Source organism: Drosophila takahashii, chromosome 3R, assembly GCF_030179915.1.
Source record: "Drosophila takahashii strain IR98-3 E-12201 chromosome 3R, DtakHiC1v2, whole genome shotgun sequence".
In the NCBI taxonomy this organism is placed as follows: domain Eukaryota; kingdom Metazoa; phylum Arthropoda; class Insecta; order Diptera; family Drosophilidae; genus Drosophila; species Drosophila takahashii.
The window spans coordinates 34,439,404-34,461,734 of NC_091681.1; the positions used below are offsets into that span (position 1 = coordinate 34,439,404).

At 39.4% G+C, this 22,331-nt stretch overlaps 1 protein-coding gene across 10 annotated transcripts in view; it reads right to left on the reverse strand.

Moving 5' to 3' along the window:
- scrib (scribble planar cell polarity protein) overlaps nt 1-22,331 on the reverse strand; it is a 68,000-nt gene that overhangs the window by 34,183 nt on the left and 11,486 nt on the right. For 9 of the 10 annotated variants that reach the window (XM_070217058.1, XM_070217053.1, XM_070217059.1 and 6 more), the window contains exons 4-9: nt 11,264-11,846; nt 10,084-10,502; nt 6,281-6,495; nt 5,328-5,633; nt 5,183-5,262; nt 4,557-4,816 (exon numbers count right to left, since the gene is read on the reverse strand). In XM_070217058.1, the coding sequence (XP_070073159.1) occupies nt 4,557-4,816; nt 5,183-5,262; nt 5,328-5,633; nt 6,281-6,495; nt 10,084-10,502; nt 11,264-11,846 (1,863 nt within the window). Of the gene's footprint in view, nt 1-4,556; nt 4,817-5,182; nt 5,263-5,327; nt 5,634-6,280; nt 6,496-9,423; nt 9,499-10,083; nt 10,503-11,263; nt 11,847-22,331 lie in introns of all 10 variants that reach the window. The other variant, XM_070217051.1, reaches the window with a different exon arrangement.

Genomic DNA, 22,331 nt, shown 5'->3' on the forward strand with positions numbered 1-22,331 from the left:
ATGATTTCCCGAATGCATTAGCATTTGCACGCTGCTTTATGAATCTTATGAATCGGAATCAGAATCGAAATCTCCTGCTATCTCCTGACAAATGCCAAATTCCGAAGGAGTTTCTCCTGTCCGCTGCTCTTTCTTTTTGTTTTGTCATTTATATGTAAATGACCCGGTGGAACGGAGAAGTGGCGACTTCTCTCTCGTCCCTGGGAAATTAGCCAACAGCATGGACACATGCCAAAAGGCAGAAATCATATTTCATTCGCCTGTCTTTTCTTTTTTTTTTTCTCTACCCCCCAATGGCAATCTGTGGCCAACAAGCTGCTTCAACTTGCCACATTCGTGTGACAAGTGAAACAGAAAAAAAAGACAGAAAAACTTTTCCCATTCATGCAAATTTAGCTTTCCATTCTGGATGGAATTTGAGCCAATGACCGCATCGAATCAATCGATTTTAATTACCCCGACATTATCAATGGCAAGAGATCAAGTATTCGAGTTGCGAGGCTTAAAGGCGACCTAAAGTCACGTGATCTCCAATTTTTTTGTATGAAAATGAAAAAATTCTAGAGTTATGGGGAGCACAGACTCCAATGATTAATTGCCGGACAGGTTAAAGCGATGCTTTTGACAAATTGCGAGTGTTAAGCTTTGGAAATCAACAAAACGGACCGTACGACGGGTCGTCCGCTTAAATGTGGCGACAAAAATTAATGAACAAAGTTTTTATGCTCGCCATAAAAACACAGCAGCCTGAAATATCCCGACAACAATAACGCAGCACTAAGCTCCCTCCATCAAAACTGACGGTTCTGTTTGGTTCGGTTCTCTTTCGATTTCCACTGTTGGTCTTCCTTATAAAGGGGAACGAAAAGGGGTGTGCTGTGTTCAAAACACAGCTATCTAATCAAACTTTGGAATGCCTAAGCCAATGTGATAAAGCAAAACAAGGGGCGAAAAACGAAACCGTAGTAGTAAAACAAACTGGGATGCGATAAGGCAGCTCTGAATCATTACGAAATTTTTGGACATATACGTAGGAACGTAGGTGTATACCAATTACAACGAGGTAAACCGAACCAAACCGAAAAGTCAAGTGGTAGTTAATGACCTTGGTCCACCTGTCGAATGCGTTATTTCCTGTTATCACATATCAGTGGGGCAGCATAGGTGCCTATGATTAATGTGATGATATCATGGGCGCGAAAAACGCTTAGCTGGTAATGAAAAGCCCACATTTTGATTGCAATTTGGGGCGAACAATTCAGGTTGTCACATTGCCGCATCAATGTTTGTTGACAAACCAATGTTCGCTCGGTTTGGTTTGGTTTTTGGTCTGGCTTGCTATTGCCTCCTCTCTCCTGTGACAATTACTCGAATTTTCCACATTTCCATGCTATCAACATGGCGGTGAAAATATTGGAAAATACGCAGTGAAATTCTTTGACCCGAACGAACAACGCCGCTTCTCTTTTCCGCTTCTCCGCTGCAACTGGCGTTTATTGCATTTTTGTTTGTTTTCTAGCGCGAAAATGGCAAGATGTGGGCCTTGTTTTTTTTCCTTTCTTTTTTAAAAGGGGGGGAAAACTGTCACGAAAACTGATGGCAGAGTGGCAGAATTTTCCCCCTCCCCCAGTGGCGGTTTAAGCGATAAACTTAGCATGCAACTGTGAAAAACACAAGGCCTCCTCCGCCAAGAGTTCAGGGCTATGTATTTTCTACATTTTGCAAAACTTAAACATTCGACAAAAGCCGGAATCAGAATCAAAATCGAAATCGTGTTTGTGTTTGATGGCCATTGATAGAAAGAATGCCAACTGCAAATAGTTTAAATTGCTGTTTGCACAAGAGCTGAGCTGCAAGAGAACAGCAAATAATAATGCATACTTTGTTACATCAGTGATGAAAAGGGCGCACTGAACAAACAAACAAACCAACAAACAATCATATATACACGCAACATACTGAGGGAAAAATTCAATAAGAATGCCATGCAATCAACGATACAATACATAAATAATGAATGCCATTGCCTTGAGCTTATCAACGGTTTATTTATTGGGCAACATTGGTCGACTCGCAACTCGGACGGTGGTTGTGTTGTTATGTGTTTTTCTCGGCTTTAAGAACCCCGTGCAGGAAATGTGCAGCAAATGCAGCTTATTGTTTGCCAGGATCTAGCAGAAAAAAAAAAATGGTAGAAAATAGAGGACAAGAACGTAGGAATGTCAAAAGGAATTGTGCAAATGTTGATTGTATTGGCGAAGCGTTTGCAATATCTAACCAGAAAAATCTGTGCAAAGGCGAAGGAAATGCCGGGAAACCGGATATGCACACTCACACACAAAGAACCGAACCGAACTGAACCGAAACCTAAGGCACACACACTCTTCATATGTTTGCCAACTGCAAATATCCCAGTGAAAACCAGGCAATGCTTGTGCTATATAAACAAGGCTAAATTTACTTTCAAGTAGCTCATTTTCGGGTATATGTGCAATGCAGCCGAAATGCAAATAGGGAAGGCTACTTGGCCTGGGGGATATAAGTTCCCTGGTTCCTCAACCTTGGATTGATAGCAGCCAGAAGTGCAGTCGAAATTCAATTATGGCCCTGGGCCATCATACGCTGCGTATGCGCAATGTGTGAAACTTTCCAGACGACTGACTAAACCTCCTCCGCCATGAAGGAATTATGACAGACACATCAGACAAAAATCGATAACAACAAAACACGTAAGCAGCAGCAGCAGAAGCGAAGAAAACATTTCTCACTTCACCTCTTGTTCAAGAAGAACACCTTTTATAATAAATCTAATATTTTACGAGTTCAGTACATGTCAATATGTAAATTGATCTAGAGCCGTAAATAACGATCTGTAACTCAAACCCTACAAGGGTGCAGTGCTAACACTTGTAATCTTAAGTACAGGCCACTTGAGCCTGACCATAAATATAGTTCTCACACTGCAGAATAGGGTCGCATTGCAGGAGGCCGTTGATAAGGCTCCCGCTCAGGCAAACAGATGTGGTCTCTGCGTAGACCATAGATAAGTATATTATAAGAATTTCATGTTAGCTACGTAAGCAAAGACTTAATGAAATAAAATCAGTTTTTATACAGAACTCAAACGTGAAGGTTGTTTTCCTTATTACAGGAATCCCTTTCACCTCTTGAGAAGTATTTAACAATGAAATGTTTTTTGTTTTTCAAGTCAAGGTATGTTTTTATCTGCGTGAGAAGCTTCTGCTATTGTTATTGCTCAAGATCTTGACTCTCTGTTTTGAATGCCAATAAAAAAAAAAGAAGAGGTAGATAAACCGTATAATAACAAGTGCAAATATACGGTGAGCTGCTGACGAATGTAGCGCGTCTCTCGCGACGTTGACAAAACGCAAGCGTAACTGAAGAATGACTAAAGCAGGCGGCGAGTGGGCCAAACGCCCAGACCCGGTCGCAAAGTCTGGCAATTGCACTCGGTCTCAGTTTCAGTTTCTACCTAGCTCTCTGCTAGCTCTTCTCACTCTCAGTTTTTTCCACCAGGTATTGCTACCTAGTCATACATGTGCACAGAAAAAAAAATCGATAGTAAAAAGGGTCAATTCTACTTTATTTAATATCAATAGAAAGCCGACATGATTTATGTCAAATTTATGATGCAAACATATCCAGATGATATTTTATTATATCATATTAAATACCAAATTTGGTATTTTTTAAACAAATAATCTAAAATAAGATAAAAATAATCTTTATTCATGATAAAATGATATGAACAGCTTGATCTTTAAAAAATGAAATTTTTTCGCACATATCAATCTGATCTTTTTTTCTGTACCCGTATAATGAGGCAACTCATTTCAGTTTCATTTGCACCATTTTTTATCGGGCGCTCTCTTCTCTACTCGACTTGTTTACCCCGTTTTTGAGTGAGGTTTGCACTGTTTTTTCCCCTATCTCTGCTCAGTTATTTTTTTTATCAGCTTTTGCAAGCTGATATCATTCGGCTGATAAGCACACACTACGTGCCCTGCCTATTTATAGGCCAAGTTAACGCTCAATTGTTGCGTGTATTTCGCAAGCCCACCTGTAGTATTCCGCTGGCCTAACGCGCTTTTAATCGACTTGGCTCTCCCGCTCTCTGCCTGTTTTTTGTTGATATAATTATATATCGGAAGTACATACATAAACCTCATTTGTGAGGCCTAGACCCCAAAAAGCGCTCGATGGCGTGTGGAGAGTTTGTAGCAATTAAAAGAGAGGAGGTTCCATGGGTGGTCTAGTGGTCTCTTTGCGGTTTTAGTTTGCATCCCAGAAAAGGCAAGGAAAGACTGAGAGGATGCCAATTAGGTTTCCACTTCAATGTCTCTGTGCCCTTACAGGTCAGCCAGTTGGCAAATGAGTGAAAATTACCAGTGCCCCCACTTTCATATCGATTTCCCATCAATGCCTGTGGATTGGATGCACCCAAAAGCACTTTGCTTTACCCCATTTCGGGGGGACAGTTCACAGAGATGGAGCAATATAAATGTAATTAATTGAAACAATTTTCGGGTATTTACCTGAATCGGTGGTAGCCTCTGTTTTGCCAGCTGGAATCGGCGAGAGCGACGAGTCGAAAGGGTGTTGTTGCTGCTGCTGCTCCTGCTCAACTTCCAGCTGCTCCTCCTCCTCGATTGGCGAAGTCACTTTGCCGGATAACGAGTGCTGCGGTGTGCTATCATTACGCTCTTGGGAGGCCAGTGCATTGGCCAAGATCTCGCTGGCCTGCTTGTCGGTTAAATGCTGCACACGCTTGTTCTTAAGATGATGCGGAGTGTCCCTGGATAGGAAAAAAAATATATATATTTATGGTAAGTATTAATGGATGGAATTGCTATTAGAGGTTTACGAAAACTAGGCTTAAGACTTAACAAAGGAAGTTGGAAAGGCTAGAAACCATGTGGCAAAGAGGTACTAAATAAAGATTTAGGATCTCAGGATCTAAATTGGTCAATCTTTATAATTAACTTATAATTTAACCTATTATAATAATTATTATTGATCAGTTCATTATTACAGAAATTTAGAATTGTTATTATTATAAATATTTAATATGCATGACATTTTTTTTTTAAATTTTTTTCACTATATTTTAAATGTAATCTAAACTATTATTTAAATTAATCTTTGGACTTATTTGCCTTACCTTCTGTGCAATTTCGGTGGCCTTTTGTAGAAGTCATCATCCTCGCCCTCCACCTGAAAGCCCACACGGCGATCGGATTCCTAGGGAGTAAATAAAGTTAGGTTTTAGAATATGACGATGTACTCCAACATTTTTTGAAACTTACAAACTCATCCTCCTGCTCGTCATCATCCTGGGTCTCATCGGTGGTCCCACCACCCACAGTGGCTGCTAGTTCTGCGACCACAGCTGCAGTAGCCACCTTCACATTGTTGGCGGTGGTGCTGCTGCCCTCTGGGCCACCCTGTATGGCTGCTGGTGGGGCGACTGTCGTCGCGGTTGGAGTGACTACGCCCACTGGCTGCTTGGAATTTACACCAACGATTGGTTGCTGAACCGGCTGCGCCTGTTGTTGGTGATTATTCGCAATGGTTCGGGTCTCGGTTGGCGTCTCGGCTACTTTGGTGCCGTTCTGGGGAAGAAAAGCGAAATTTTGATTTACTTTACATTTATAAGGGAAATTTGTTTGTTTACTTTATAGTACTTTTTAGTTTCCACAACGATTGAGGGGAAATTCTAAATTATACTTAGTGTCTGTAAAATATGTGTAAGTTACATGAAGTTTATATTGCGCCGCCAGAGGTCGCTAGTTTGTAATACTTTTTATGTAAAACTTCGTCAGTGAAATCTCTTTTAGCCAAATTTGGTAATAATTTTTACGTACATCAACACAAATTTCAACCGTACTCGGTTGGAAAAATTATTTGTGACCTCTAAATTTAAATTAAAGAAACTATATACAAAATATAATAAAAAATTAATAATATAAATATTTCTTATTATTAGACTCACCAAATTAAAATTTAAGCAAATGAATATTTCATAAATAAAACCTCCATTATTAATTTTTCTATTATTCCCAGTTAGATCTCTTCTAATTCTACTCAATAGACCTTATTTCTAGTATTAGTATTGAGCCAAAGAAGCAGTACAACGTAAGAAAGCAATCGTATATTTGCAATAAGATACTTAAAGATCCCCTCGCTATCGATGGAAACACAGCTGCGAGAGCTTGGCACTCGGATCAAATCGAGCACCCGGAATGGGATCACAACTCACCTCCTCCGGCAGCGCGACCAGATTGGCGTGCTCCTCGTTCCGACTGCGCTCTACCTTCAGTTTCTGCGCCTTGGCCTTGAGATCCTTGGGATGCGGCGTATTCTGGCGCACGAAGGGCGTGTCCTTCTCCTGGCTGGCCTCCTCCGAGAACTTGACCACGGTGCGCGACGGTTCGCGCTCCTCGAACGGCTCCGAATCGGATTCCAGGTCACGGGCTATATATTATTTTTTTTCAGGGGCAAATCAAACGAATTTCATTAGCATATAAATCAAGAGTGCAATGAGGTGTTCTATGGTTGGTTCGGTGGGGTTTTTGGGGGGTTCTTAAATGGTCTCAGATTAGTGGAACTGCATGCCCATGCACACACACTATATATATACATATAATACATATGAAATATATGTAAACAATGGATATTTATTATATACAAACGGATTTATATTCAAAACGCTTAATGGTCTACGCTTCGGTTTCGGTTTTGGTTTTGCACAAATCAATAAATAAACCGCCCATTAAAACTACGAGCAGAGGAGAGGCGGCAAACCATCACTATTTTTGGCTCGCCTGGCATAAACATTTTCGGCCAGGTCTGCGCTGGACTAATAATCCATCAAGCGCTTATGAGAAGTGTGTGCGCCGTAAATTCTTCACACCCCGAGAAGAACATGGGTAAACAAAGCATAAAAGTTGCAACATGTGGGGCAATCAGGGGGCTCCCAGAATCTCAGCCACCAATCAATCCATCTACGCAGCAAGTGCAGGGGATGTGGGCAGTAAACAAATGCAAATCGCAGTGTTTTCCACGCAGGAAGTGGCCCACCAAGTGGCTAGCTGCATCCACAATTGTGGATGTCCGTCGCAGTCGTAACTTACAATCGTTACCGATTTTAGCATAGACAAATAAATTTAGAGCCCCTAGAACAGTGGGGAGTCCGAGTTAAGTAAGCGCCAAGATGAAGATTTATGCAAATGAAAACGACGACTTGTAAATGGCAATGACAATAATAAGAGGCCAAATTATTTCCTCTTGTTTTTCTTTGTTTTTCTGGGTGCCCCCAAAGTCCCCATGACTTTAATTGGATAATTTGAACACAGAGCTTACATGCGGGCCTACAAAAACAATAATACCGACGTGATCTTGAAACTACATTCACACATTCCTCTAAATTGGCTGAGTTATGTGCGTTATTTGTGCACTTAATCCGTCATTGAGCATTGATCGTGGCTGCGAAGTTACCAGACAAGTTGGTTCTCCAAATATATGCTGATGATATAAGGCTATTTATAGGCAATCGCATATCGAATAGACCCAAAACCCGTTTGGAAGCCAAATAACAGTTACAATATCCATCTACTTATACATTCATTTCGATTGGGAAGCAGCAACTACTACGACACACAGAACCGAAACCACAATGGCGCAACATCGGTAACAACAAATACAGGTTGAATCATAAGGCAGTCGTCAATCAGTGAATGTCGCAGTAAAGTCTGGTGATAAACGAATTTGGCTGAAGGCTAAAGACTAGATTTGCATATTTACTACAGGTATAGTTCTTTATTTAAAACTTATTGGTGAAGAATTTTCTTTAAAAAGATAAATACATTACTCAGAAAAAGTTTTTTAGATCGAACAACTTTAAAAATAATTTTTTACTATTTTATATTTATATTTTAAGAAAGTTTTAGTTTAAAACTAATTTTTACCGATCCTAAAATAAATACTAGTAACTTTAAAAATTAAGTAGGGGTTCCTAACATTAACTCTGATTTATAAGGTAATTTCAACTTTTCTTTTCCTTTTTCACCTGAAGTATTTAAAATATTTCCCCGAGTTCAATGACTTTTACATGGAATCTTAACTGGTTTCCTGGAAACAGAAGTCAACCCAGCCAGGTACCACTGTATCCCCTGTGACAGGCCATTAATCAACAGTTAGTTTTGGTGTCATACACACACGTACACTACAGTACACTACATATACCACATCGAAACAAGCCAGGCGATTAATATTATTAACCAACACATAATTACATTTCTCGCCGATCTTGCCCCAGTTTTACCAAACGGCCTGCCACTCCCCTTTCCCTCCATGATGACGTCACAGCCGTTGACATCACTCAAGTGCCCCAAAACGGCCAGTATTTATGCGTTATATGCCTTAGCAGATTAAATGGTAATGGATCTCGATGGTATTTGCAGCAGCAGAGCCAACAACAAACAAATCGTCTGTCTGTTTGACCGCTTTGATCTGGCATGCTGCTCAATTCAGGGGGCAAATAGATCCCAATCATTCGCCATTCCCCAAGTTCCAAGTGGGTTTTTTTTTCCAGGGTGTGGGAACCAAACGGAAAAATCGCCACTGATCTGCGATGGGAAATAGCATGGGCCGTCAAAATGAATGGAATATAAACACAAAATAATAACATAATCAAATCAAACAAGCCAAATCGAACACACACATTTTTTTATCATTCATCGGAGATACGTCGTTGCGTGTGTAAGAGTATTGAGTGAATACTATATGAATATACATGAATATATGTTTTCCAGCCAACACCCAAAAACAACTTGTTGTCATGACGTCACTTTCTGGTGTTGGAAGAGGGGCAGCAAACCGGTTAGTGTTTTTATTCCAACTGGCTTTCGGACGGGGCCAAGATGCGTTTCCAAAAACCAAAAGTGTTGGGGAGCTACGATGCTATCATCTACGAAGAACCCGAGAGAACAGAGTTCACTTGGTTAAATGTCAACCAGAAGAGGTTAGAAAAGTCGTTAAGGTGTGGTTTTCTTTAAGATCATCTTTGTTCTAGCCTCTGGGATCGTAAATATCTGTTTATCTTTATAATATTAATTATATTTTATAGCTAGGCACATTAAAAATTCATAACAAAGCGGACATGCAAAAGTTGAGCGGTCAGGCTGGCCAATACAGTAGAGTTTAAACTCAAAATAATTTAATAAAAATTTAATTTCAAATAACAAAATAATTTCAAACAAAAGTTAACCAAAAGGAGAGAACTAGTTCGTAAAATCCAAGTCAAGCAACTCTACTATATAGACTTGTTAACTCTGTACAAGGCAGATATAGCGTTTTATTGTTATTGATACACTAACAAAGAAGGTAATACTCAACGCAAACCTTTTTGCTGATAACTGAAGAATTCCGTCGAATCGAATTTTTCGCTTGATCTATAAAGCGTCATGGGTGGATAGTCTTTGATTGGATTGGATGAACATAAAATAGAGGGTGAGTAGAATAGGTGCAATGTTTTTTCAGAGAGAGAAAAGAGCGCGCGTGACGTGGCGGAAAGCAAAGAAAATAATTGAAATCAGTATGAAACATAATAATTTTGGAAATACAATTAAGTTTTTTAGTCACAAAAAGAAGGTGAAAACTTGCTGGGTAGGATAACATTTAAAATTGAATTTAAAAGTCTTGCCAAAGTTTTGTATATAATTTTTCTTTGTTCAGCCCGAAAGATAGTAGGTATACAAAACTTTGGATAGCTCGCTCGTTTTGTTGGCGATGTTTGCTCACTTTGCGGGGTTTATCTTATCGCGGAAATGCGAGCATAGATTGAAGATATTGCACAACGATATGGGGATGGGGATGGGGGCAGGGTAGCGGTTATTGTGGAATCTATGTCAGGTGCTGATAAAGGCACATAGCTTGGCCAAAAATGTAGCCCACCGGTGAGCAGACAGCGCCAAATGTGGAGCAACCTTTAGCCACTGGGTTAAACCCGCTGGGGAATTTCTACTAGCTAGCTGACTGGCTGACTCATCACACGAAACTCACCCGGGGTAATTGGCTGGTATTCCTGCTGGGGCAGCAGATAGCAGGACAGCACCTGCTCACCCGTCTCCGCATCCGTGTCCGGCTGAAAGGTGAGCAGCGGCTGCGACTGGTTCTCCGACAGCCAAACGGCCTTCAGCTGCAGATTGACCAGGGAATAGGGTAGATACAGCAACTGATTCCCGCTCACATCGAGCACATGCAGCACCGTGCAGTTGCCCAACTCTGGCGGCAGCTTCTTCAGCTTGTTGTCCCGCAGACTGAGCACTCCGAGATTGGCACACTGGCCAATCTCCAGGGGCAGGTACTCCAGCGCATTGCGGTCCACGTTCAGATTGCTTAGCTTGGTCATCTGGCCAATGGAGGCGGGCAGCTCGGAGAGGAAGTTCTCGGTGAGTATCAGCTCCTGCATGTTCTCGCAGCTTTAAAATAGAGGAAAGGAAATTTAGTTAGATGGTGTATAACATTTCACAGAAAATTATTCTTTATGAGGAACCCAATTTTAAATATAGATAACCTGGTAAATATTTGCTTCTATTGTATATTCAAAATTTTTTAAAAGGCGCTTTCCATATAAACAAATATTTTTGTTGTCTGTTTGCAAATATTGTGGTAAAACCAAGATAAGATAAGAAAAATGAAATGAGCTCGAGAGCGTAACTGGTTAACTAAATGCAAAAAAATAGAATAAGATGATTTTGCTTTTAAGATTATTCGAATTGTTTGAATTATAATAAATTATGGTGGACAAAAAAAAGTATAAGCCAATAATAAATAAATAAAATATTTTAACTAAACAATGATGTAAATTTTTGCTTTTTGGGTTGATAGGTTAAAAAAGGACATCCAATAAATAAATCAAAAGTGTAAACTCTTTAAGCGTTGTGTTAAAAATATAAAATATAGTAGATGTAGTATAAACAATAGGTATTCATGTAATATTAAATGCTATAAATTATATAATCAGCAGTGTTAATTTTATACAAAATATTATACATTTTATGTTTTGTAATTTAATTTTCATACTTTCAAAATTATTAATATGGGTATAAACCATATTTTTGAAGCAGTTTAGAAACTCAATATTGTAGAATGGATTTAACAATAGTTTCTTTTCTATATTTATTTTTGTTTGGGTATCCGAAGAGTATAGAGAGTTTATTATTTATTTATATATACTCACTTTCCGAGCGTATCGTTCAATCGCTGCAATCGATTCTGGTCCAACTTGAGGATGGTCAGCCTGCTCAGCTTGGCAATGCCGTCGGGCAGAGCCTCGAGAAGATTCTGGGCGAGATCCAGGTCGGTGAGACTGACCAGGCCGCTGATCTCGTTGGGCAGCTCCTCCAGCCGATTCTCGGACACATCGAGGTAGGTCAGTTTGGTCAGCAGACCCAGCTCAGGCGGAAGTCGCTGCAGTTGGTTGTGATCCAGCCAGAGCTCATGCAAACCGGGCAGATAGCCCAGATAGGGCGGCAGATCCTCGATCTCGTTGTCGCCCAAATCCAGACGCTTCAGCTTCGTCAGCTGGCTTATTGTCTCCGGCAGGTACTTGAGCAGATTCTCGCGCAGCTCCAGTGACTCCAATTGCGTGAGGCTGCCAAAATCCGCTGGCAATGTGGTGAGCGACATATCGTTGAGGCCCAGGACGGTCAGGTTCTTCAGCTGGGAGAAGCCCGAGGGCAGCTTGGGTATCGGATTCGAACTGAAATCGGCCACCTGCAGGCTCTGCAGATGCTTGATATCGTCGGGAATGTCGGGTATATCTGTAAAATACGAGAAAAAAAGGCACATTGTTTACTGATTGCTCTCTGTGTGCTATGGCTTTTCAATGAGCCAAAGCCAAAGCCCCGGGCTCTTAAAGTTATCGGGTTACACATTTCTATCTGCTCGGCTGATTGACTTGCTCACGCATGAATTGCTCCAAAGGGCCGCGTTAATATATTAATAAATCTGCTATAAATATTCCACGAGGAGCAGCTAAGCGAGAGATTTCCGCATATGGCCTTGTCATTGTCTATCAATTCAGTTTTGTCGGAGATTTAAAGTTTTAAGTTTTAAAATTCCATAAAATGGCCGGAAAAACTATCATACTTTGCAGGGTATTTTTAGATGGCATATGGCCTTGTCATTGTCTATCATTTCAGTTTAGTCGGAAATTAAAAGTTTTAAATTTTAATTTTCGATAAAATGGCTGGGAAAAACTATCCACTTTTGCAGGGTATTTTTATTATTATTGTTTGGTCTGATAGAGCGAGACGAAGCGTAAAATGACAAACGAAACTTGTTGATCGAATAAATTTCGAGCTGCCAAAGCGGAAATGCGCACGCAAAGGACCCCGAAAAATGGGAAAAACGGAGAAATGTGTGTGTTTGTGTTTGCGCGCTGTTTACCAGCACGCCCACAAAAGCTTTTCCACGAGAGCCTCGTATAAAAAACCACAAAACTGGCAGCGAACGACGACGACAGGTGGCAGAAGGAGTATGGGGGCCGAAATGGCCTCAAGCCTTTTCCACACACTGTTTAAATTGACCCAGATACATGAGAGGGGTGGAAAAACACTTGTACGCCCCTGCTCCACACCCCTTGGAAAAACCGAAACATCGTCATCGGTCAACGCGGGGTGACTTGACCCATGTGTCCGCATTCAATCCAACTAATACGACACGTGGGACCGGAGCGAACCCGCCGCGACAGGCCAACATGATGGCCATCAGGAGGAAAGCCAGGGGGGAAATGTATCCTGCAGGCACAGGACATGCTCGAGTTGTGTGTGCGGGACAACGGGACAACAATAAACGAGGCTGTGGCCTCGTGGCAATCGCCGGATGTGGCCAGTCATAGACCCCCCGCCTTTCGCTGGGAATGTCAGCAGTTGTGGCAGCTTGCCGATAAGCTATTTATTTGCAACTGCATTGCTACATTGCCACATTTTCACATTTCCACATTGCCACAGAACGAGTGCTGCTACTGCTACTGCAGCAGCCTTTAATTAAAAATTATATAAAAATATAAGCTGACATTTATTTTTATGTTTCTGCTGCCTGTCGGCATTGCGCTGCATTGTGTGCAGTGGCAGGCAGGCCTTGTTCATGGCCTTGAGTGTGCTGGCCAATTATAGATAGTACAGTTGAAATTGAACAACTTGAAACACCAACTGGGTCTAAAAGAATAAAGGTGAGCTAGGCTTTTAATGAAATATAATATTTAGTTCTTAGATTTAAATATTGAAAATACAATATTAACGATAGGTCTTAGACTTCTTTTCATTTTCTTGGTAATTTAAATAGGAAAAGCATCTCCAAACTTAGATACCAAAATTGTCCTTTTAAAATTAAAAATATTTTCATTAAACAATTTACAACAATTAACAATTTAACCAAATTATAACCAAATACTTCATATTCCACTTAATCAAAATATAAAATAGTGAAGCTGAACTGTTCATCACGATCCTTGGCTATCTGCTCATCGTGCTCTTTGAACTTTAGAGGGCCTAAAAGCTTTTGCAGCAGAGCACCAAGAACAGCAGCAGCCCCGCACATCCGTCAATCCGTCAAGCAAAACACTCAAAATTGGATCCCGCCAGTTGCAGACAAATGGACGCAGCAAGGCGCTTTTCCTTCGCGTTTCCTCCTAGCCCACCCAAAAGAAAAATCCATCCACACGACGGCAATTGGAAACATATGGCAGCCACACACAGAAAAAACAGCAAAAGATGCTCAGCTGTGCGGCACAGTTGGCGGTCATTAGATGAACGGCGGTGACAAACAATTCGTTGACCTTTAACACACACTCACATTTCCCCTATATAGGGAAAATTGGGGCAGTTGGGCCCCCGAAATATTTTGGAAACCCATTTGGAGACGGGAAATTAGAGAAAATGAAGGGCGTGCCGTGCACAGTTAGAGAAAAAATACAAAAAAAATAAAAACCGCCCGGAATTGTAATCAATTTGTGCAATTATGCAATAAAGGCGCGGCGCCCTTCAAAGCTACGGAAAATGCCCCAGAAAATTTATTTAATTTGTTTATCATAATTTAGCTTTATCCAAAAATAGCTCCACAATCGGGAACAATGCGGTAGCATTTCTTTTCAGCGCTTTATAGCGCTTATAAATTTTCACCAACCAGACAAGATCAATGAAGAAGAACTGTGCCAAAAAAAAAGACTACAGATACACCATCAAAAATAAAACAAGCCAAGCGAAACGTCAGCAAACAACGACGACATCGCAAAGGGGGCGTGGCAGCAGGCGGGAAAAGGGGGGAATGGAAAATACACATATGAAAATTCTTTTCAATGTCATTGAACGAAGAAAAATGCTAAGAGCACGCTGCTCTGACGCCTGTGTTAAATGTGAAATGCGAAATGATTTGTCAGTATATCAAGGGGACATGGGACAGAAAACCAGACAGAAAAGTGGGGGAGCTATATATGATATAGGCATATAGAATCGAGGTCATACATCCGCCATACGACATCTTCCTCAATGCGAACTGCACTTAATGAAGATGTGATGTCGAGGATGCATATTTCACAAGCCTCAAAAAGGAAAAAATAAGAAGTAGGTGGGAGGAAAAAATCCATCCAGGGCTTTTCAATTTGCCTTGCATCATCGTCATTGGGAAAAAGTGGAAAGTGGAAGTGGAATCCCCGATTCAATGGCTCAATGGTTACGTTTTAATCCCCGGCACTCGGCATCCGTTATGAGTTGCCATGGCACGTTGCCATTTCGCTTATTGCAGCCGCATCCAAAATGATGAAAAGGTTTCAGGCTGGCAGGACGAAGTCGTTGTTGTCCTGCCATCCTGCCATCCCTGCCTTCATCCCGACGACATCCCTGCAATTTTACGGCTGCCATTGTTGAGAGAAAATCCCTAAGCGTCAACAGGGAAAATGGCTTTCCGCCACCACATTTTGCTCGTTCAACCTAAGCGTCTTCTTTAGTGGCAGAGAGACAGACAAGGTTGAAGCTACAACCATTCTCGTGCTGCCTTTTCAGCTATTTAATAGTCCCAATTGGCTAGTTCAAGGTGTCAATTTTAAAAATATTGCTTGTGAAATACAATAAAACGGTGGACTTATCAGATAACGAATCCATTTTATAGATCGTTAAGTTTTTATATAAACGTTTTTCTTAGAGCTATAGAAAATAACGAAAGTTAGCTATTTCTCGGTATCTAATGTGTTTTCCCTAAAAACATCGATATTATCGAATTTATATTGTGAAAATATCGAAAATATCGATAATTTTCAGGATCTCAATTGTATCAATTAAATAATACTTGTATTACATTTTTATCAATCTTTACTAAAATAAAGCGGTACACAAAAATTAACTTTTTATTCCCAGTAATTGTACCTGATAACCAATAAATCGATAAAAAAAAATTTAGCCAAATCTTTTACTACAATTTTTTGTTGAGGCTTATAATTCCAATTAATAAGAAAATTGCAATGCAATGCATACTTCTTTATCACCTCAATATCTAAAGAAATAATTGCCTGCTTTTTTTAAGCACAACCTATATATTTTCTGCTAAAGGCTCTACTAAGCTAAACCTTTATATTCTCTAACGTACAGCACTGATGGCACCCCGGGAAGAAGGCCACATCGGCTGCAGAAGCTGAACTGCACTGAGCTAAGCTCAGATGAGATGGGATAAAAAAAAGTAAGGGGATGCTGCCGCCGTCCAGATTGTGATAAGTAAATGACTCTTAATTGTGGCGAACGAAAGATGCGACTATAATGATGATGATGACAGCGATTTTAAAACGCAACAGGTGCTTTTAGAATGCATTAAAACCGATTTAACGAGCGCATATGAAGTGTATTTGACTAAGGCTTTTAATTCAGTTTCAATTAGCAGGCAAACAAAGAGCTTCGGGCACTTTTACTGTGGGTGGATGGTTGTGTTGCGTTGTTGCCTGGGTAGATTTAATGACAGTTTCACGCTCGTTAGGCAGGCAACAAGTTTAGGAAAAGCCCACCTCCTCCTCCTCCGACAAGACGAACACAGATGCGTCCTCTCCGAAAATTCATTTACTCCGCTCCCACAAACACAGTGTACACATCTGCAATTGACATTTTAAGCCTCCTCCGAAGAGGTTTTCGTTTTCCCAAAAACAAGTCATTTGGTAATCAATTTTCCGGCTTCTCTCATTTAATCGAAAATCCAGTCCATAACCTCTGGCCACCTGCGTCACTCGGTGAATTTCATTTCAATTAACTAATTGATGATTTAATCCGTGCAATTAGTGCAATGATAATCCCTGTAGTTTACCTAAGTGCATTTTAAATATTAATTACACAGAATATTGTCAGATTAATGCGTAAATTTAATCCCATATGTTAAACATGAATACATAAGCTTTAATGCATTTTCGCCAAGTTAACTTTTAACTAATGGCCAGATTAAGCCTTCCATTAAAAAGCTTTATTGGTTTGGCAAACATCAAAATGCATTTCTGCAAAAGTCGAAACAATTTTAACAGGCGCACACGCTTTTCCAATTTGTTTGCCGCATTTGTGTTTGTTGTTTCATTCTTTTTGGCTGCTGTTGCCAAGTCAAGAGGATTCACTTTTGATTTGTTGTTTGTACAAGCTTGTCGGTTTGCTGCCTGCTGGCCGAGTAGTTTTTAATTGCTCATCCCCTCCTCGAGTGACGTCAATCGGCTCCAGATCGTAATATATATATATATATATATATATGTATTAAAATCGGCATGGGAATGATATGTGTGTGTATTCGAGAGCATTGAATTAAAATTACCCAATGTGAGAATAAATGATTTTTCAATTTGCGCTGATTTTTCGCCGCTGACATTTTGATTTAGTTTTTGTTTAATGCTATTAATTATACAATTCTTTCTTGTCCGTCAATCTTCAATTTGTTTGTTTGTTTAGAGTACATTGAAATGTTCCCATCGGTTTGCTTTGACTTTGATTTTGGGCTAACAATTGCCGTTTGGAGGAGAACTTCCTACAAAGTCATGGACGCTAATGGCCTGCTGGTCCAAAGACCACGACAAAGCTTTGATTTTTGCCTTTGTTCTCCGATGCCCCCGATTCTTCTTCCTTTTCCTCTCGCGGCGTTACTAATTCTTTCACCCTGCAGTGAAAGAAAAATTACTACAAAGTCGCCCTTGAAATTTAAAAAAAAACACTAATTCAACGTTCTATATCTAAAAAAAAAATATTTATATAAAAAATATATAAAAAACTTTTAGAATTGAAAAATAAAGTACTTTTTTAATTTTTGAGATGAGTTTTGTAACTAATTTAATTTAATTTTCTAAGTAATTTATTTTTTGCATATTTTAAATTTTATTAAATATTTAGTTTTTTTATTAGTTTATTGTTTTTTAATAGACATTTTTTTTTCGTTTATTTTTTTTACTTTTTTATTATTTATTAGTTAGATTTTTTTCAAGTGTACTAAGTACTTTTGATGCCTTGTCGAGGGTCGTCTCCGGCTTATTTTTTCTCTTACTTGTGCCCATACTGTGTGTGAAAGTGAACTGCACTTGGAACCTGGGGACCGAGGCTCCGACATTCTCCAAGAACAACAAAATGAGCACGCCACTCGAACGGAGGCGCCGCGATTTGTTTTTTATTTTGTATCTTTTTTTTGTTAGGTTTTCTTTTTTTTCGCGCACTTTAACTTTGACCCAGTTGACGCCTCAATTGCAACATACAGCGGAGAAGAAAACAACATCAGTGGGAAAAGATGACATACATTTTGTGACAGAAAAGAAAGAAAAAAGGGGGAAACAAGTGTCATACAGGGCCTAAGGGCATGACTTTCAAATGGCATTTAATTGAGTTTGAGTTTGTGTGGCTCTCGGCTTTCGGACATTTCTCCCATAGTTTTCAATCAGCTTTAGGCAATGCCATTACATCTAGAGTTCCCAGTAAAAGCTGCAAAGTTGACAACACAAGCTGATTAAAAGCGGGCAGAAAGTCTGTCTTTCCACTCTAATAACTAAGTAGAAAACAAATATTAGAGTGAAATTCCAGCTGGATAAATCGGAAAAATTCACAACTAATATTTAAGCACCCCTTTCCAACCAACCAACCCTTTACTTTTTTCAGATTGTACAATCTTTACGCCTCGTCACACTGAAATCCAATCAGGTTGGCATTCCATTCCAAAAATTAGAGTCCCAGCGACAAATTCTCACAATTCTATTGTTTACTTTTGCTGCTAACCAAAAATAAACTCGGCTTGGCAACTGCAACGCCCATTTTGGGGGGCGGAAGGCATTGAAAAACAAGAAAGGAAGCTAGCTTCGGCCAGCCGAAGCTTATATACCCTTGCAGATCATTCCTATTAATTAACAAATCGCAAAAATGTTCAATTTTCTAATATTTCTCATTAATTTTCCGATCGTTCCTATGGCAGCTATATGATATAGTCGTCCGATTTTGATTAAATTAAAATTGAAATTCGGAAATATTTAAAAAGAGTCATATCCTAGAGTAGAAGATAATACAATAAAAACCAAAGAAGCTAGAATTTATTTCCTATTTCTTTTCCATTAATTTTCCGATCGTTCCTATGGCAGCTATATGATATAGTAGTCCGATTTTTTAAATTATTAATTCGAAATTCAGAAATATTTAAAAAATAACATCCCCAAAAGTAGAAGGTAATATTTCAAAAAAAAACCGAAGCTAGAATTTTTTAAAGTTTTTTTTTCCGATTGTTCCTATGGGAGCTATAAGATATAGTTGTCCGATCCGGTCGGCTCCGACATATATACTACCTGCAATAGAAAGAAGACTTTTGGGAAAGTTTCATCCCGATAGCTCAAAAACTGAGAGACTAGTTTGCGTAGAAACAGACAGACGGACAGACGGACAGACGGACAGACGGACAGACGGACAGATGGACAGACGGACAGACGGACAGACGGACAGACGGACAGACGGACATGGCTAGATCGACTCGTCTAGTGATGCTGATCAAGAATATATATACTTTATGGGGTCGGAAACGCCTCCTTCACTGCGTTGCAAACTTCTGACTGAAATCATAATACCCTCTGCAAGGGTATAAACATACATTTTTTGTTATTTAATAAACAAAACACGGAGGCATGAAAGCAACAGCTCCCCTGAAAACTATAAACGGCAAAACTGCAGTGGAAGCGAAATGCGAAAATATATGGCAGATATATATATACTCATAGAAATTTTTACCCTAAATCGCCCTAAAAAACTGACTTTTCGCCCGTGGATTTAGAAAATCGCCCATAAATCGTATCCGCTGGCGATTCGCCCGTGTATTTAGAAAAATTTTCTAAAAAATCCCTATGGAAATTTGGTTTAATTTAGGGTGATTTTTCTTGAATTGAGAAATATTTTCCTATTTTTAGGGTGATTTGCCCTAAGTTTAAGGCGTATTTTTCTAAAAGTAAGGGCGAATTTTCTGTTTTTAAAGGCAAATGCCCTAAAAAATTATGCAAATTAATAAAAAACGTGTTTGAGCATGCTTAACTGAATTTGGGAAGCATGAATTTTAATCGTGTATATTCTGGGAACTGAGACTGCTTTAATTAAACAACACAGGCGGAGGACACCGTTTCATATTATTGTATTGGTGTGTAGCTTATATGGGAGCTGCGTTAGAAGGGGGGCCCGATCTATACAACACAGCCGTTAGAACTGAAAAATCATGTTTGTAAACGAATTAGGGAAATAAATATGAGGAGAAAAAACAACTTACTTTTTTTGGTCATTGCGAGAATCGAACCCACGACCTCTCGGTTTAGAGTCTAACGTCCTACCGCTGCACCACAGACCCATCGCGCAAGACAACGAACAAACTCTGCAGACATCTTATTTTCCTGAGGTCTACGTTATAATTTGACTAAAGGCAACTAAACCGAATATTTTTTTCCTGACGACTGTGACAATTAGTCCCGTTTTCTTGCCAGCAAACACAAAGTATGCTTTTAACTCAGAACTCCCATACGTTTTTAAGGTTTAAAGACTACTTTAATTTAAAATTCGGACGAAAAAATGTCCTTAGTATTATAACGTTTACAAAAAAAAAAAAAAAACATAAAAATCAAGTTGAATCACACAGGGTTCGAACCCACAACCCCACGACCTTAGTCCTCATATAGCAAAGTTGAAAGCGCAAGTGATTAGACCGCTGGGCTACCGAATTTCACACTTTTGGAGTGATTTTTAAGGCGAATCGCCCTTGTATTTAGACAAATTTTAGAAAAAAAATTAGGGCAATTCGCCGTTGGATTTAGAAAAGGTCAAAACGAAGCAAATCGAAAAAAATCGCCCTAAATATTAGAAAAATAGAAAAATTAACCCTAAAAATATTTTTTTATGGTCACCTGCCTTGAATTTATGGCAAATTTGTCGTGAAAATAGAAAATTTTTCTCAGTTCAAGGGCGAAAATTTTTTTAGGGCGATTTTCTAAAATGTAGAAAATTATTTTTATGAGTGTAGTGTGGAAATAGAAAACGCAATAAGCAAATAAACAAACAATTAGCAGTTTGTGAAAAAATACAACAAATAAAAAAACACAGTATATGAACTAGCAGCGACGTCGACAGAGCCCTTTTGGCTTACGTTTTGTAAGCGGGTCAACTTGTCATAATGATTTACGTGCAAAACTAGCGACGACTAACAATGACACCTGTACTTGAACGCATAGTGGCGGCCAAATTTATAGCAATCGATTCAAGTAATAAAGTAAATCTCCATTCACAATGTGTGATTGGTAGTACGTGTTAGTTTGATTAACTTTTATTGCTTCATACATTGAGTATTTAAAGTAGGAAATATAAGGTTTATGTATAATTTACGTTATTTTTTATGTAAGGATAGGTATATTTGAAATAATAAAATAAATAATCTCAGAGTAGATATTAAAATATATTTTCGTATAGAAAAACGAAGGCAAAACAAGTTTTAAATTTGTAATGGAACCTTTTGGAAATAAAAGTTTCTTTGGGATAGTAAGTAAACAATTTCTTTTATTTAGGTTTCCAAGAAATTAAAATTTTTAAAAAGTACTCCAAACATTTAACATTAGCATTTACATTTTTTATTTAATTTAAATTTCCTTTCTCCAATATACAGATGCTATTGCTGCGACCTCGCCTGTGTCCATATATAAACGCACCCACAAGCGCAAACACTACGTACACCCACAACAATCCACTAGAGCCAGGGGAATTTGTGTTTTTATTAGAATTGTTATTATAGTCGCCGCCGCTTGCAGTGCATACAAAATGCAGAAAGAAAAACAGGCGCGGGTGGCAAATGCACGATGCTGGCGTCGCGTACAAAATTCAATTGTCAAGTGCAGTCGGTCGAGAGTGTTGTTGTTGTGGCAGCTGTTGTAGTTATTGTTGCACTTGCAAAATTTGTGGCATTGTTGTGGCAAGGCAAACTGCAGCTGGCAAAGCAGCCGAATACCAAATCGAGCTGGCTAATTTGAGCCAGCATAGAAAAAATACAAAATGTAGAAAGAAAAAAAAATAAATAAAAAAAAGTGCAACTCCCACACACACTGGAGAATTACAATTTTCCTGCGGTTGGCAATAAGAAAATGTGTATGGGAAATTACATAGAAAGGTTTGCGAACTTTTACAGCACCTGTGTTGTTTGCCCAGCGGGTTCAATAAAATGTGCACTTGAGCACTGCAGGAATTGAATGTGAAAGGCTTTTCCCGAGGGTAGAAGTTAAAGCCAGCCAACCACCTACACATAAAACTCCCTCCTTTGGTAAATAGAAAGCATGATGCACTCTTAGGAGATCTTTTAATATTTTGCTGATCGACTTATCGCTCTTTAACGACCATTAATCACCGATTCCTGCCAGGCGGATAATCTCGACCGAGGCTAACGTGGGCGGCCTTTCACCCAGCCAGCCAGCTAGCCAGGAAAATCCAGCTCAGATTTCAACAGCAAATGGCAAACTGTGCTGCCAAGCCAAACCACTTCGGACCCATTCACTTGGCCACCATCATAGCCATGAGCTGTAAGTTTTCTGGTCATTTGTGGGTCATGTGTATAAACGGCAAACTGCCGACACTAAACTGCATAATCAGCAACACAACAAGCGATATAGTAGTAAACCAAACACGACCCGCCAAAGTCATATTGAAATCAGCGAAAATGCAGGTAATGAGTGCACTCAACCTGGCTTAAATGAACAGAAGGTAAAATGTAGATATAACCTACACAAAATGTTTATGCAACTGCAGATACAC